This window comes from Notamacropus eugenii, chromosome 2, assembly GCF_028372415.1.
Source record: "Notamacropus eugenii isolate mMacEug1 chromosome 2, mMacEug1.pri_v2, whole genome shotgun sequence".
Lineage (NCBI taxonomy): Eukaryota > Metazoa > Chordata > Mammalia > Diprotodontia > Macropodidae > Notamacropus > Notamacropus eugenii.
The window spans coordinates 290,150,186-290,163,851 of record NC_092873.1 but is presented as its reverse complement, the minus strand read 5'-3'; the positions used below and the strand labels follow the sequence as shown (position 1 = coordinate 290,163,851).

At 45.8% G+C, this 13,666-nt stretch overlaps 1 protein-coding gene across 1 annotated transcript; it reads left to right on the top strand.

Annotated features, from left to right (window-relative positions):
• The first annotated feature begins 1,840 nt into the window (after positions 1-1,840).
• Positions 1,841-11,118, top strand: LOC140527416 (pepsin B-like). Its single transcript, XM_072644331.1, has 6 exons — positions 1,841-2,137; positions 5,143-5,342; positions 6,873-6,995; positions 8,463-8,610; positions 10,407-10,505; positions 10,735-11,118. Exons 1-6 carry the CDS (start codon positions 1,883-1,885, stop codon positions 10,885-10,887), a joined length of 978 nt encoding a protein of 325 aa, XP_072500432.1. The 5' UTR covers positions 1,841-1,882; the 3' UTR covers positions 10,888-11,118.
• The last annotated feature ends 2,548 nt before the right edge of the window (positions 11,119-13,666 follow it).

The window sequence follows — 13,666 nt, the reverse complement described above, 5'->3', positions numbered from 1 at the left end:
GGGATACAGAAGCCTTGACTTCTGTGTCTTTCCCTGATGGTAAGCATTATTCTTCCTCATCAGAAAGGAAGGGAGGAAATGCCTGTTCACCAAGAAAGTAACCTTCTATAGTCTTATTTTTTTCCCCTTTTCTGGGCATTTTCCCAGCCAGTGACTTCTGAATATTCTCTTCACATCCACTTCGCCCCCAGATCCGCCCAGCCAGTGCTTGGGGTCTGAGATTGAAATGCTGCTTCCCAGCCTCAGGGCTTTGGACGGGGGCAGGGCAGCTGTTCAGTGTGAGATCAAGTTCAGGTGCTCGGGTGGGGGCATGGCCGCCACACAGGGCTCAGTTCCCTCAGGGGGTTTATGCAGAGACCTTCAACTATGGATCCAAGCTCCTGCCTGCTTTGGGAGCCCCAGTCTGCTCCCGCCCCTGCTGCTGTCTCCCGAGGGGGCCTGAGTTATGGGGGCACCCCACTCCCCTCTCGGCAAGCTGAGAAGACCCTCTCACCAACCATTGGGGTCCGTGGATGGAGGGACCTGCAGGCCACTGGAGATTCCATCCCTGAAGCCCGCTTGGATCCGCTCCTCTCGATGTCGTGTGGCCAAGGCAGGGCTGCTCTCGGCTCTGGGTCCGCAGTGTGACGGACCTTTTGCGAGAGGTTTTCAGGTCTCTCTGGAACAGAAATCTCCTCTGTTCCATTGTTCTGTGGCTTCCGCTGCTCCAGAATTTGTTGGGAGTTCTTTTTTACAGAGATTTTTATGGGCTGGGGGTTCAGAGCCAGCGCATGTGTGTCTTTCTACTCTGCCATCTTGGCTCCGCCCCCATGTAATGATAATTTAAGGTTAATGATGTGTGTCGGGGGAAAGAGTTAAAGCTCTTCCCTGCCCAATAACGGGCCTCAGTACTCTTTGTTAATTTTCTAATGAGGTACTGGTTCTCAAGGGTTGTGATGCCTTCTGGCTCTGAAACACTTGAAGGAAGGTTTTACTTTGGAGCTTAGTTTTTGGAAGGTCGTGCAGGCCGATGAGACTGGGCAGCTGCTAAGCAGCGGCAGCACTGTGAACACGCAGCGTGGGCGCTTCTGTGTCTGGTACCTGCGGATGCTCTGCCAAAGCAACACCCCCACGTGCACAGGGGCCGGCTAGCGCAGGCTCTTAGCTCCGCCTCTCTAAAAGGGAAAGAGGGAGCCACGGTCACGTTATCAAGCACATACATGCACATACACATACGCAACGTACGCATGTATGTGTACGTGTGCCCACACACCCTCCACTTAGTTCAGGGGCCTTGTGAGAAAATACAGAGAAATAAAGACCAGCCGACGGGGCTCCCAGCCGCCTGACCACCCGCCCTGCCTACCCCGCAGACCAACACGCAGAGAGCTGTCTGTGGGCGTGGGAGGGCAGCGTGGTCGCACACAGGCCTGCCCGGGCTGAGACGCTGCGGCTAGTCCTGGGCCAGCATGGGGCCCCGGGGTGGGGTGGGGGGCAGGGACCTCGGACCGAGCACCCCCAGGCTCGGCGAAGCCTCGGCGGCGGCCAGGTCACGGAACCTAAGCTGAGGCTCCGCTGCCTGAGGCCTCCGCAGGGACGTCCCTGGCCTTGCTTTCGGTGCTTGGGGCTGAGCCTGGGCGGACCCTCCCACGTGTTTGCTGACCCAGGGACAAGGGAAGGGACGGAGGATCTGGCCGGTCAGGGTTGCTAGACCCCCGGTGCTGGACAGCGCCTGCCGGACCGCCAGGACGCCCCCGGAGGTTTTAGGCCTTCTCTGTGGACTCCTTGACTCGCTCCTGACTACCTGGGAGGTTTTTTTTCCCCTTAATTATCCTATTTTTCCCATCATCCTCATCGCCCAGGATGTCGCTCCCGCACTCCCCCAGAGCCAGGCTTCGCATTGATGATTTTTCCGTTAAAACAAACAAACACCCAGGCAGAGAAGCTGCCCCCTCATAGGGCTGGGCGGGGGGTGTCCTCCTGGCAACTCCGTACCCCGCTGAAGGGGGCGTCCTCAGCCAAATGTGTCTTTCCCGCCTTTCTACTTAGGGAAATCGCGTCAGGCGCTCCCTCCTCCCCCTCAGGACTTCCCGGTCCTCTTTGGCGCGGGCTTTTCGACCTGGGCGTGCTGTCCACCCACTGCTGGACCAGGCCTGCTGTGAGTGGTCCCCACCTGGGGAAGGGAAGGGGAGGAGGGAGGGAGAGAGAACATGAGAGAAAGTGAGGAAAAGGAAGGAAAAGAGAGAGTGGGGGAGGGGGGAGGGAAGAGTGGGGGAGGGGGGAGAGAATGAGAGACAGAGAAGAGAGGGAGGGAGAGGAAAGGGAAGAAAATGAGGGGGGGGAGAATGGGGGAAGGGAGAGAGAATGAGAGAAGAAGGGGGAAAAGAAAGAGGGAGGGGGAGAGGAGGAGAGAGAGGGGAAGGGAAGAAAAAGAGAGGGGAGAGTGGGGGAGGGGAGGGGAGAGGGAATGAGAGAGAAAGGGGAAAAAAGAAAGAGGGAGGGAGAGGAGATGAGGGGGGAAAGGGAAGAAAAAGAGAGAGGGGGAGGGAAGAGTGGGAGAGGGGGAGAGAGAATGACAGAGAGGAAGGGGGGAAAAGAAAGAGGGGGGAGGAGAGAAGAGAGGGGGAAGGGAAGAAAAAGAGAGGGGAGGGGAGAGCGGGGGAGGGGGGGAGAGAGGGGAGACTGAATAGTCCTTAGCACGTAGTAGGTGCTTAATAAATACTGACTGACTTGTTCAGGAAACAGCAAGGAGGCGGTGCACAATGCTTGGCATGCAGTAGGCGCTTAATAGATGCTTGTGGCCTGCTGCCGCTCAGGAGGCGGGCCGTCCAGCCCCGGAGATGCACTCACCTTCCTGTGCCTCTGCAGCCAGTCCGCCTTCAGCGCGGGCGGCTGTCCGTCCATGCCGTCCTACCGCCCTGCGGGGCTGTGACCCGGTCACCGTGAGTAGCTCCTGCTCGCTTTGCTCCGGCCCGTGGTGCGAATCCTGCCGCTCCCTAGACAGAGCAAGTGCCGCCAGAACAGCTCATCAGGTCTGGGGAGCGCTGAGGCGACTCAGGGGCTGTGCGGTTAGCCGCCAGCTGCCTCAGTTTCCCCAACTGAAAGATGGGAATCACAATGGCACCAACCCCCTCCAGCTGTCGAGATTCCACCGAGGCGTGCTTAACACGGAGTGGGTGCGTGATGAGAGCCATCCGAGTCATGGATCCTGAAAAGTCCAAAGCGTCCCTGATTCAAGGATCCATACTACGACACCCAGTAGAGGTGGCTTTTTTAAAAATAATTGATTTTTGATGGATCTTCTAACATCCAGGAAAGGTAGTTAAAAATAATTGGTTTTTGATTTACGTCTTTCAGCATCGATGACAGATGCTTTTTAAAATTTAAAGTTTTAAATTTTAAAAAAATTGGAATTTTTCAGTACCCAGGTAGTTTCTTTTTTAAAAATTAGTTTTTAATTGACATCTTTCAATATCCTTCGCAGTTTTCTTTATTGATATTTTTTAGACCCAGGACAGGCAGTTTTTTTAAGTTGATTTTTTAAAATTGAACAAATTTTTTTAAAAAGTTGAGCGTCTAGGGCAGATTTTTTAAATTGATTTTTATTGCTATCTTTCAACATTTAGGACAATTTTAATTGATTTTTATTGATATCTTTAAGCATCCAGGATAGTTTTTAAATTGATTTTTTATTGATATCTTATTTTTATTGATCTCTTGCATTTCAATCATTTGCATTTCAATACCTTCCCCTTCCCGAGCCATCCCTAATCATGAATAATTAAAAAAAGAGAAAAAAACCTAACTCATTGAAACTCACCACCTTACTGAAAAAGTCTGATCTTATGTGCAATGTTCCACACCTACGATTTCCCTCCTCAGCAAACAAGTGGGATGGGAGCACATTTCTTTCTACCTTTTAGGCGTCATGCGTTCCATGACTGGGCAACTCTATCAGATAATTTTTTGGTGTGGTGGATGCAGGGGGTGTTCTGGTGAATGTTTAAGAACTGACTCTGAAAAAAAAATTTCTGCACAGCACACTTTTAAATTTAATTTGTCTTATCAACATTTTCCCCATCACTTTCTTAAGTCTCAATAATCAACAATACAGTAAATCAAGTCCTATTGTTAGCATTTGTCTTTCCCAGGTGTAAATAATCACCACTAAAATTTAACAAAGCCGTGATTCTGAACCACTTCCAGCAACCCCCCTGGGTATGGAGGTTGTGATTTTGTCTTGTTAATTTATGGTCTGAGAGCTTGCCTGGGTCCTTGAGTCATTGGATAGACCATGATCACATAGGTTGTATGCTTTAGAGGCTTACCTGACTCCCAGGCCAGCACTTAATCCAATAGACCACCTAGTTTTTCAGACACTCCTTATACTGAGTCAAAATCACCCCCTTTTGTTCACTGGCCCTAGTTCTCTCTTCTGGAGAAGCAGAATAATGAGTTCTGTTCTCCTTATGATGGTACAAGACTTAGGTGACTCCAAATATTTCAGTGTTTTTCCTCCCTGAATCTTCTCTTCCCTAGGTTTTTTTTTTTTAACTATTCCTCATAGGACCATGGACTTAGAGCAAGAAGCAACTTTAAGAGTTATCTAGCCCAATCTCATTTTACAAATGGGCAAACAGCATCAGAGAACAGAAATGATTTGGCCAAGATCACACGGGTCGTGAGTAGTAAAGCCTGGGTTTAAATTGAAGTTCTGAGACTCTAAATCAAAGGTCTTTCCATCACATCTTAATCTAAAATCAGTTTCATTTGCTATATAGATCCTTACAGCCAGAAGTGAAATCCTGATATCAGGGTTAGAGGGCAGATATAAATCAATTAGTCCTTCTTTGCTTCATCCTATGTGGTCACATCATAAACGGTCAGAACCAAGGTCATCTGTGGTCTAGCCCTGGAAGAGGTCACACACATAATGCTTCTGATTTTCCCAGGAGAGATTCCATTCTCTGGAGGTTTCTAGCCTCACCTTCTGGACTTGGACTTTATTTAATCCCTCTGTTTATTTGTGAAGCTGTATTTGATTCCTCATAGACCCACAACTTGGCTTCCTTTGCTTAAGCGTCTGGATTCTCTCTGCCTTCAGTGTCCTGAAGCTCGTTTGGGAGTGGGGGTTTCTGACCCAGTTCTTTCATCTCTCCCCAGGTTCAGAATATTGTTGTCTGCAACCAGGAGTTTGGCTTGAGTGAAAACGACCCTCTCAGGCCCTTCTACTATTCCGACTTTGATAAGATTTTGGGCATGGCTTACCCAGCAATGGCTGTAGCTTGTTTTCCAACAGAGATGCAGGGAATGCTGCAGCAGGGACAGCTCCCAGAGCCTGGCTTTAGCTTCTACTTCTCCAGGTAAGAGCTCCCCTTCCACTGATCTGGGCCAAGGATCAAGGCTTCCAGGGCTCTTAGGCCCTCAGAAAGGCTACTTGGTACAGTGGCTAGACTGCTGGAGTCAGGAAGACCCGTGTTCAAATCCTGCCTCAGACACTTACTGGTTGTATGATTCTGGGAAAGTGAGAATTTGAATAGAGGTTCTGGAACTCTCAGCTTCAAAGTATTTTCTATCACATCATGCCAGTAGACTTAGTCTGAAACCAGTTTCATTTGCCCAGATCAGGGGTGGAGAACTTGAAGCCCTGTATGACCTTTTAGGTCTTTGGGTGTGGCCTTTTGACTGAGTCTAAGTTTTCCTTTTATTAAGGGGATTTGTTATGTAAAGTTTGGAGTCAGTCAAAGGGTCGAACTTGAGGACCTAGAGGGCTACATGTGGCCTCGAGGCCTCAGGTTCCCCATCCCTGCCCTAGAGTCTCAACCTAGAAGTGAAATCATGCTTCTGGGGCTAAGGGACAGATATAATTCAGTCTCAGTTCTCTCATCTGTGAAATGAAGATCATGATAACACTTACTTCCCAGTTTTGTTGAGAAGATCAAATAAGATAACAGATGTAAAGCATTTTGTGAGCCTTAAAGCACTATATAGACGCTATTATTATTATCACAAAAGGCTCTGACACCATGGGGTTCAGAATAAGACATGGGTGACTTACATTTTACACAGTATGATAGTTCCTAAAAGTTGTATGTAAATTGAATTTTTGGAAATCATATTTTAAGTCTAACTTTAAAGTATAATTGGATGCATCATTTTGTAACATAAAAAACCCCAAACCTTTGTAAAGTGAATCACTTCCCACTGATGAGCTCTTTGGTACACCTGAATTTTCATGTATTGAAGTAGGGCAAGCCTGTGGTTATTTAAAGGGAACTCAGAAGGAAGGGACAAATCTCCCAAATCTGACTGTGAGCTCCATGGAGAAAATTGTTCTCTTCAACCTCTGCTTTCCCCAAATGCCTTTGTATCCACAGGGCCTCTAATCCTGTTCCCTTGGGGGTGTTTCCTTTCTTTCTTGCCCTAAAGGAATATATGTTATATTGGAAAACAACATGTAAATAAATATTTAAGTAAACATAAAACATATCCATGTCAGTTGTAAAAAGGGGTTGTTTCTTGGTAAAACATTCCCAGCCAAGGGCAGAGAGGCAGCAGATACAAAGTTAGCGTGAAGTCATCTAGCCTTCCATGGTACAAAGGACAGGAGCAGTCTATGAAGGAGAATGTTTCTCCCCGTGGTCCCCAATCCCAAACATGCTGACCTTAGCTTTAGGAACTCTTCGTATAGTTTGTATTCAAGGACATCATTGGTGCCCACGCCTGTTTCTTCTTTCCTGGTTCAGTGACTCTTTGCTTTAACCCTGACTGTCCATCCTAACTCTGACCTTGGACTTTCTGGACAGTTAATACCCAAGGAAGCCCTCCTAAAGCTCCATGCCAGAGGAGGGGGTAAGACACCTGGACTCACCATATTCTTTCTCTGTTCCCAGTCAACCAACTCAGCAGTATGGAAGGGAGCTCATCCTTGGAGGTATGGACCCTCAGCTCTACTCTGGTCAGATCACCTGGACCCCCATGACTCAAGAAGTTTATTGGCAGATTGGTATTGAGGAGTAAGTCACCTCATTGATCTGTCCCCGAGCCAAGAAATAGTGTTTCCAGGGCCATCCCCTTATAAAAGACTGCTTTCTAGACTCTTTAGAGCTATATGATGCTAGCAATTATGATTTCCTGGGTGTAGAAGAAAGGGAGGAGGGTAATGGGGGCATTTTCTCCTTTATCATGAGAATGATGAAAGACCCTCTTAAGGGCTTCACAGTTTCTTTAGTGAGTTAAAGACTAAGGTAGATCTGAACTCTTGGTCCTCTGACCTCTAGCCCTTTAAATTATGATACTATTGGCAGCAGTGTGCTGGTAAATGTTTAACAACTAGCTTTCTGGGGAAGGGGGTATGCGCATGACACTTATGTTTAATCCACATTATAATTTTCTCCGTTTCTTTCTTAAGTCTAGACAATCAGTGAAATGATAAACTAAACCTGATTAGTAGACTGTACTAATTTCTGAAGCATAAGCACTCCCACTTAACAATTTGTAGCTGATTGAAAGTGGTGCCAGCACACCCCTGGCTGGTCCCTGCATCTTGCCAAAACAGCAGGTTGATGTTTTCAGGCCTCTTGAATCTGGGTCCCTGCCTTAGCTTTTCTGAGTCTCAATTTCCTTGTCTATAAAATGGGAATAATAAGGATACCTGCTTTGCTTTACCTCACCAGGTTGTTATGAGGGTCAGATGAGGTCATGTATGAGAAAGCCCTTTAGAAAAGTTAATACTTTTTATGATTGTAGTATATTAAGCTTATAATTACCAATAAGATATTAATTATTTTCAAAAATCTTCAATAGCTCTTCCTTGTCCACAAAATCGATCCAAACCCTTTGTTTAGCATTCAAGGATCTCATAAACTCCTGCAGTCAATATATCCAAACTTATTTCCCATTACTGCCCATCATGAATTATTTACTCACGTACAGTTGTCCTTTTACTGTGCGCACCTTTTGCCGTATTGTTTCCTATTTCCATACTTTCTACAGAAGTTCCCTTCTTTCTTCTCTCTACTTAACCACACTTGCTCATCTTCTAAGGGCTGGATCAGATCCCTCATCCTTCATGAAGCCAACCCTGGCCCAAGTTTATTTAATCCCAATATGGCCACTCATGAGCCATGAGGCCTAGGGTAAGTCACCTGACCTCTCTTGGTGACCATTTTTCTATCAGTAAAATCAAAGTATTGAATTGGATGGCCGCTAAGATGTCAGTTCTAAAATTCTGTGACTTTTTGACTTTGTCATCCTGACCCATGATGACTTCTTCCTTTGAATGTCTCTAGTACTCATTTCCCAGTACTCACTCACTTGACTCTTTATTAGTTTAGTTGATGTTCCATGTGGTTATTGCCCTATTTCTCTAGCTGAATGGTAGAATTTCAGTACCAGCTGGAGTGGGAAAGGGTCATGACTTCTGGCCTGGTTCGGTTGCCTGCTGAGCATTCTAACAGCCTTGGGTCTGGTCTCCCCTTCAGGTTTGCGATGGGTAATCAGGTCGCTGTATGGTGTTCCCAGGGCTGCCAGGCCATTGTGGATACAAGAACCTTCCTTCTGGCTGTTCCCCAGCAGTACATGAATGCCTTCCTGCAAGCCACAGGAGCCCAGCAGGTTCAGAATGGTGATGTGAGTGACCAGAGGCTGAGGGCCTCTCTGGAAGTCTGGGATGAGCTGACAGGAGGAGTCTGAACTCAACCTGTGAAGGGTGGCAGCAGGACTGGATGAGAAGCAGAGAACAAGAGTGGGGTCAAAGCAGAGGGGAGCTTTTCCTAGGGAGTGGATCTGCTCTTTGAGTATGAAGCATCCCTGGATGGGCAGGAGCTGCTGCTGAGTTCTACCTACCAGTATATGATAATGCAGAGCTCCAGATACTGGGGGCTCTTCAGTTATAAAAATATTTGTCCAGGAGAGTGAGTGATCTGAGACACACAGTCCATCTAAACTGATTATAAAAATGAGGGGAGACACAGAGAGAGACAGAGACAGAGATACAGACAAAGGGAAGGAGGGAGGGGGAGAGAGAGAGAAAGGAGGGAGGAAAAGAGAGAGAGAGAGGTGAGAGAATGAGGAAGAGGAGGGAAAAGAAGAGAAAAAGGAGGAAAGGGAGCGAGGCAGAGAAAAGGAGGGAGAAAAAGAGGGAAAGAGAGAAACAGAAGAAGGGAAGGAGAATAAAAAAGAGAGAAGAGACAGAGACAGACAGAGATAAACAGAGACAAAGAGAGCCAGAGGCAAAGAGAGACAGAGAAATAAGAGAGAAGGAAGGGGGAAAGCAGGAAGGAAAAGAGGGAGAGAGGAGAGAATGAGAAATAGGGAAGGAAGGAAAGAGAAAAGGAGGGGAAAGAGGAGAGAAGCAGAGAGAGAAGAAGTGAGGAAAGAAGAAAGGGAAGGAGAGAGAGAAAGAAGGAGGAAAGAAAGGAGGGAGAATGAAAGAGAGAGATAGAGACTAGGTAGTACTAATAGATTCATTGATGCTAATGAGAAGTATATTCTTTTTACCTCACAAAGATAGTGAGATTTTTACACTAGAAAAGAGGAAGCTTTGACAGAAGGTGGGATGAGAAAGGAGGAGGGGAGAGGGGAGAAATAACTGCTGTTTTCACATATTTGGAGGGCTGTCTTATGGAAGAGGGGGATTAGCCTAGTTCTGCTTGGCCCCAGGGACCAGAACAGGGGGGACGTTGAGGATTTTTGGCTTATTCTAAGGGGGAGGCTTCCTAACAGAGTCACCTTAGTGGGGACTAGGACATCGTAGGAAGTCATAAGTTTCATCCTCAGAAGTCAGGAAGGGAAGGCTGGTTTGCCTCTTGTTGGGGAATGTGGTAGAGGGGATTTTTGTTTACAGGTCAGTTTTAGTAGGTAGCCTCTGAAGAATCTTCCAATTCCGCAATTGTGTAATTCTCAGCACTGTTATTTGTGAAGCATATGGCAGGGAAAGTAGCTGACTGCTGCTCCACTCCATTCCTGTGAGAAGCTAGGGATGACCCAGCCTGTTCTGGAAACAATTATTTGTTGCTTGGTTTGCAATTACAAAGACATAACCTTTTTATGTGTGACTGTCTATATTTGTATATGATACAGGTGAAGTGAATTTTGGGAGTGTCTAAATGTCTACTCCCAGGCCTTTAAAAATTTAAACTGGAGGTGTCTGAGGTCAGAGACTGCCTCCCTGTGTTTATGACAGCCTGTTTTCATACTCAAAATTCCAGGATTCTGGCTGGGACTGTCTAGAGATGAGAGACAAGGAAAGCTCAGGGTCATTTGGCTTCCTATGAACCAACAATATAGTTCAGTGACAGTTTTTGCTGGAGGTGCTGGGCATGGGGGAATCCGACAGACAGGATGACCCACGATGGGGTTAATGGGTAGGTAGTGGCTTACTGTGGCTCCAAGGCCCACATCTGCTCTGCTCATTTCTTCCGTAGTTTTTGGTCAACTACAGCTACATCCAGGATATGCCGACCGTCACTTTTGTCCTCACTGGGGCCCAGTTCCCTCTGCCTCCCTCTGCCTATGTCTTAACCGTAAGTATCCACCCCTCAGGCTTGGCAGGGATGAAGAAGGAGGGTGAGCCTAGATCATCTTCTCCGTGTCCCAGATGACATGTTTGCAGCTCTGGAGAATTAGTCAGAAGAGATTGGTTGAGGATAGCCAAGGCTTCAGAGGTCTAACCAGGGAAGCCAGGGAAGGTTGAAGTTCCTGGGGAGAGGATCCAGGTTTAGTTATTAACCCTTTCTCTTTCCTCATTGACAGAACAATGGTTACTACTGGTTTGGGATTGAGGCCACCTATCTGCCCTCCCCCAGCGGGCAGCCTCTGTGGATTCTGGGCAACGTCTTCCTCAAGGAGTACTACTCTGTCTACGACATGGCCAACAACACGATTGGCTTTGTCTATTCTGCCTAGGCTAGAGGATGGCCAACCTCCCTTCTCTCTGTCTCCTCTCAGGCTATGGAGACCGTTTAAAGTTTGTTTGCACAGATGGGTCATGTTTCTTTCAATGTTTTTGAGTTTAATGTTCTTTTACCTAATGTAATATAAAAAAAACACTCTCAATATTTTGGTTTTTGAATAGGTCGGTTTTACAAATTTAAATTCCAGACATATTTCTGAAATAAAGCCTTTCAGTTGTTTTAACTATGGGGTGATTATTTTTTAAACTAGACTTACGATTTATATTGGTTTCCTCTAGGTGAAAAAACTCCCTCCACTGATGTGGATTGGCATCTGTTTCTAAATCTTTTACCATGTGACCTTGGGCAAGTCACTTAAACTCCTTGGATCTCAGTTTTCTCATCTGTAAAATGCAGAACTTGAAGTCAGTTAGAGGTTCTTAACCTGAGATCAATAAACTTTTTAAAAAAATGTTTTCATAACTATATTCCAGTGTAATTGGTTTTTTTGTTATCCTATGTATTTTATGCATTTAAAAACATTTTGCTGAGAAATCCGTAGGCTTTGCCAGACTACTAAAGGGTTCCATGTCATAGAAAAGATTAAGAACTCTTAGAGTAGAAGGATTATGAAGCCTTTCAGCTCAATCAATCAACATTTATTGAGCACCTACTACGTGCCAGGCACTATGCTAAGTACCAGGGATACAAAAAGAGGCAAAAACCAGTCCCTCCCCTCAAGTATCTTAGAGCCTGTGATTATGTGTATTTTGTACAGATACAGCTAGAGAGTTGCTTGGGGGAAATTAAGAGGTTGAGTAACTTGGCCAGGGTCACATGGTCAGTATACTTGAGAGGCCAGAGTTGAACCTTGGCTCCTGAACTGTCCTTCTATCCAATATGCTACCCTATGCATCATAGGGCTTATAATAGTAAGTAAGCCAACACAGGAGACAAAGTTACACGAGAGATTCAAGTCCTGACTACCCTGATTTCACTGCAATCTTGAATCGTTGCTTTGGCTTGCTTTGAGGAAGGGAAGCCCCATGGACAACCCTAGTTCAGGCAACCAGTTCCAACCAGGCAGCAACGGGTAGTTCTCCATGGCCAGTAGGAATTAAGGGTGGTATGATTTTACCCTGGGGTAGACAAGAAGAGCTGGAGCCTCTAGAACAGTCTGGATATAGCCAGAATTCAGGTTCCTTTGGCCCATTTGTAGACATGGAGTGTCTGCTTGGACCTGGCCTAGGTCCCTCTGACTCTCAGCCCTCCTTGTGAACCTCTGTTCCTCTGAGATGGTGGGAAAAGACCAGTTGGAGATCCTTGTGGCTCTCAGCCTGTTCATGCCTTAGTCCTGGTTCTTTTTTATCTTATTTGGTCCAGTGTTGAAAAGAAAAATGCTGCAACTTATTTTGTTTGCATTTTGGCTCTGATTCCCTCTCCCTGGATTCCTACTTAGATCTCATCTCTGTGTCAACTTGTGTGACCCATAAGGACCATATATTAAATGAATGGAAATGAAAAGGGAAGATGCTACATGAAACCTTGGAGTGGCTGGTAAAGGTCTGAAATCTCCATTTTCCTATCACTTCCACTAGGAGCTGAATTCTCAATTTCAATTTCTCCAATGGAACAGATGAACCAAGGGTCCCTTTATGCTGGACTATCAGGGATCCCCCATATCAAAGCCACAAAGACAGGAGGGAAAAGGGAGCAGCCTCATTATTTGAGATGATGGTTCAGCTACGTTCTTTCCTGTAGACACCAAGGCAGCTGTTTCCTAGCCAATCTCTAGTCCAAATGGTCACTGAAAAGTTTCTCTAATGGCTCTGCTATTACCCTGCACTGCCTGGGTACCACAAACTCACACTTCACACTTACTTTCCATACTGTCCCAGGTGTGTTTCCACCTGTATCTTCATCTTATACTTGTGTTCGTGATTTGTTCTAGAAGACCATGACATCAGAAAAATGATGACCTGACTTGCACTTGACTTTGTTTTGAGTGAGGAAGGGCATATTGCCTTTATGTTAGAATATCTCAGACAACTCAGCTTCCACCATACGGTTCCCACTCTTTATCTAAGTCTAAAAAATCTGGAAAATCATAGGGAAGAATATGTAGGTGGTTTCAGACTTGACTTCTTTAATTCAATTTGTTTAGTCAATTTGGTTTCAAAATATTCTGAAGGAATAAAGGTCTGGCCCTTTTGAGAGGTCAAATAGATGACTAGAATGATAATTTCCTGAGAATTGAAGTTTGGAATAGTTAGAGCAATAGGAACTCTCACTCTAATTCTATGCTGGTAAATGTTTAACAACCAGCTCCCCCTACTCAAAAGTAGGCGACTATTGCACTTTTACATTTCATCTGCACTATTAACATTTCCTCCATCACTTTCTTGAGACTAGACAATCAATGAAACAATAAATCAAGTCCTGATCTGTAGCTTTCAATGATTTTCGAAGTGTAAGTGCTCACAGTGAAAATTTAACAACCAGCTTTTCATGAGTTGATGCAAGTCAACTCCAAGTATTCTCTTGAGTTAGGAGAAATAATCTTGATGTGTAAGCTTTTAAAAGGTAGTTTAGAAATACCTGGAAGAGAGAGAAGAGGCAAAGGTTGGGCATCCTAGGAGCTAATTAGGGAATTCAGGGATTAAAAGAAATAACTCAGTGGTAGGTGTTAAGGAAATGTGGTATTCCCACGAACCCCTCTCCCTTATGGTATGTTCAGTTGGCATTTGAGTCAGGGATATGAATACTTGAGGTGGGCCTGCTCCAAGGTGAGT

What these genes read in the sequence shown, in the direction of transcription:
- LOC140527416 (XM_072644331.1), top strand. Translation starts at nt 1,883, where the DNA reads ATGATTTTTCCGTTAAAACAAACAAACACCCAGGCAGAGAAGCTGCCC. An exon ending in ACTGCTGGACCAGGCCTGCT is followed by an intron (nt 2,138 to 5,142) that starts GTGAGTGGTCCC and finishes ATCTCTCCCCAG; the next exon opens with GTTCAGAATATTGTTGTCTG. An exon ending in TTTAGCTTCTACTTCTCCAG is followed by an intron (nt 5,343 to 6,872) that starts GTAAGAGCTCCC and finishes CTCTGTTCCCAG; the next exon opens with TCAACCAACTCAGCAGTATG.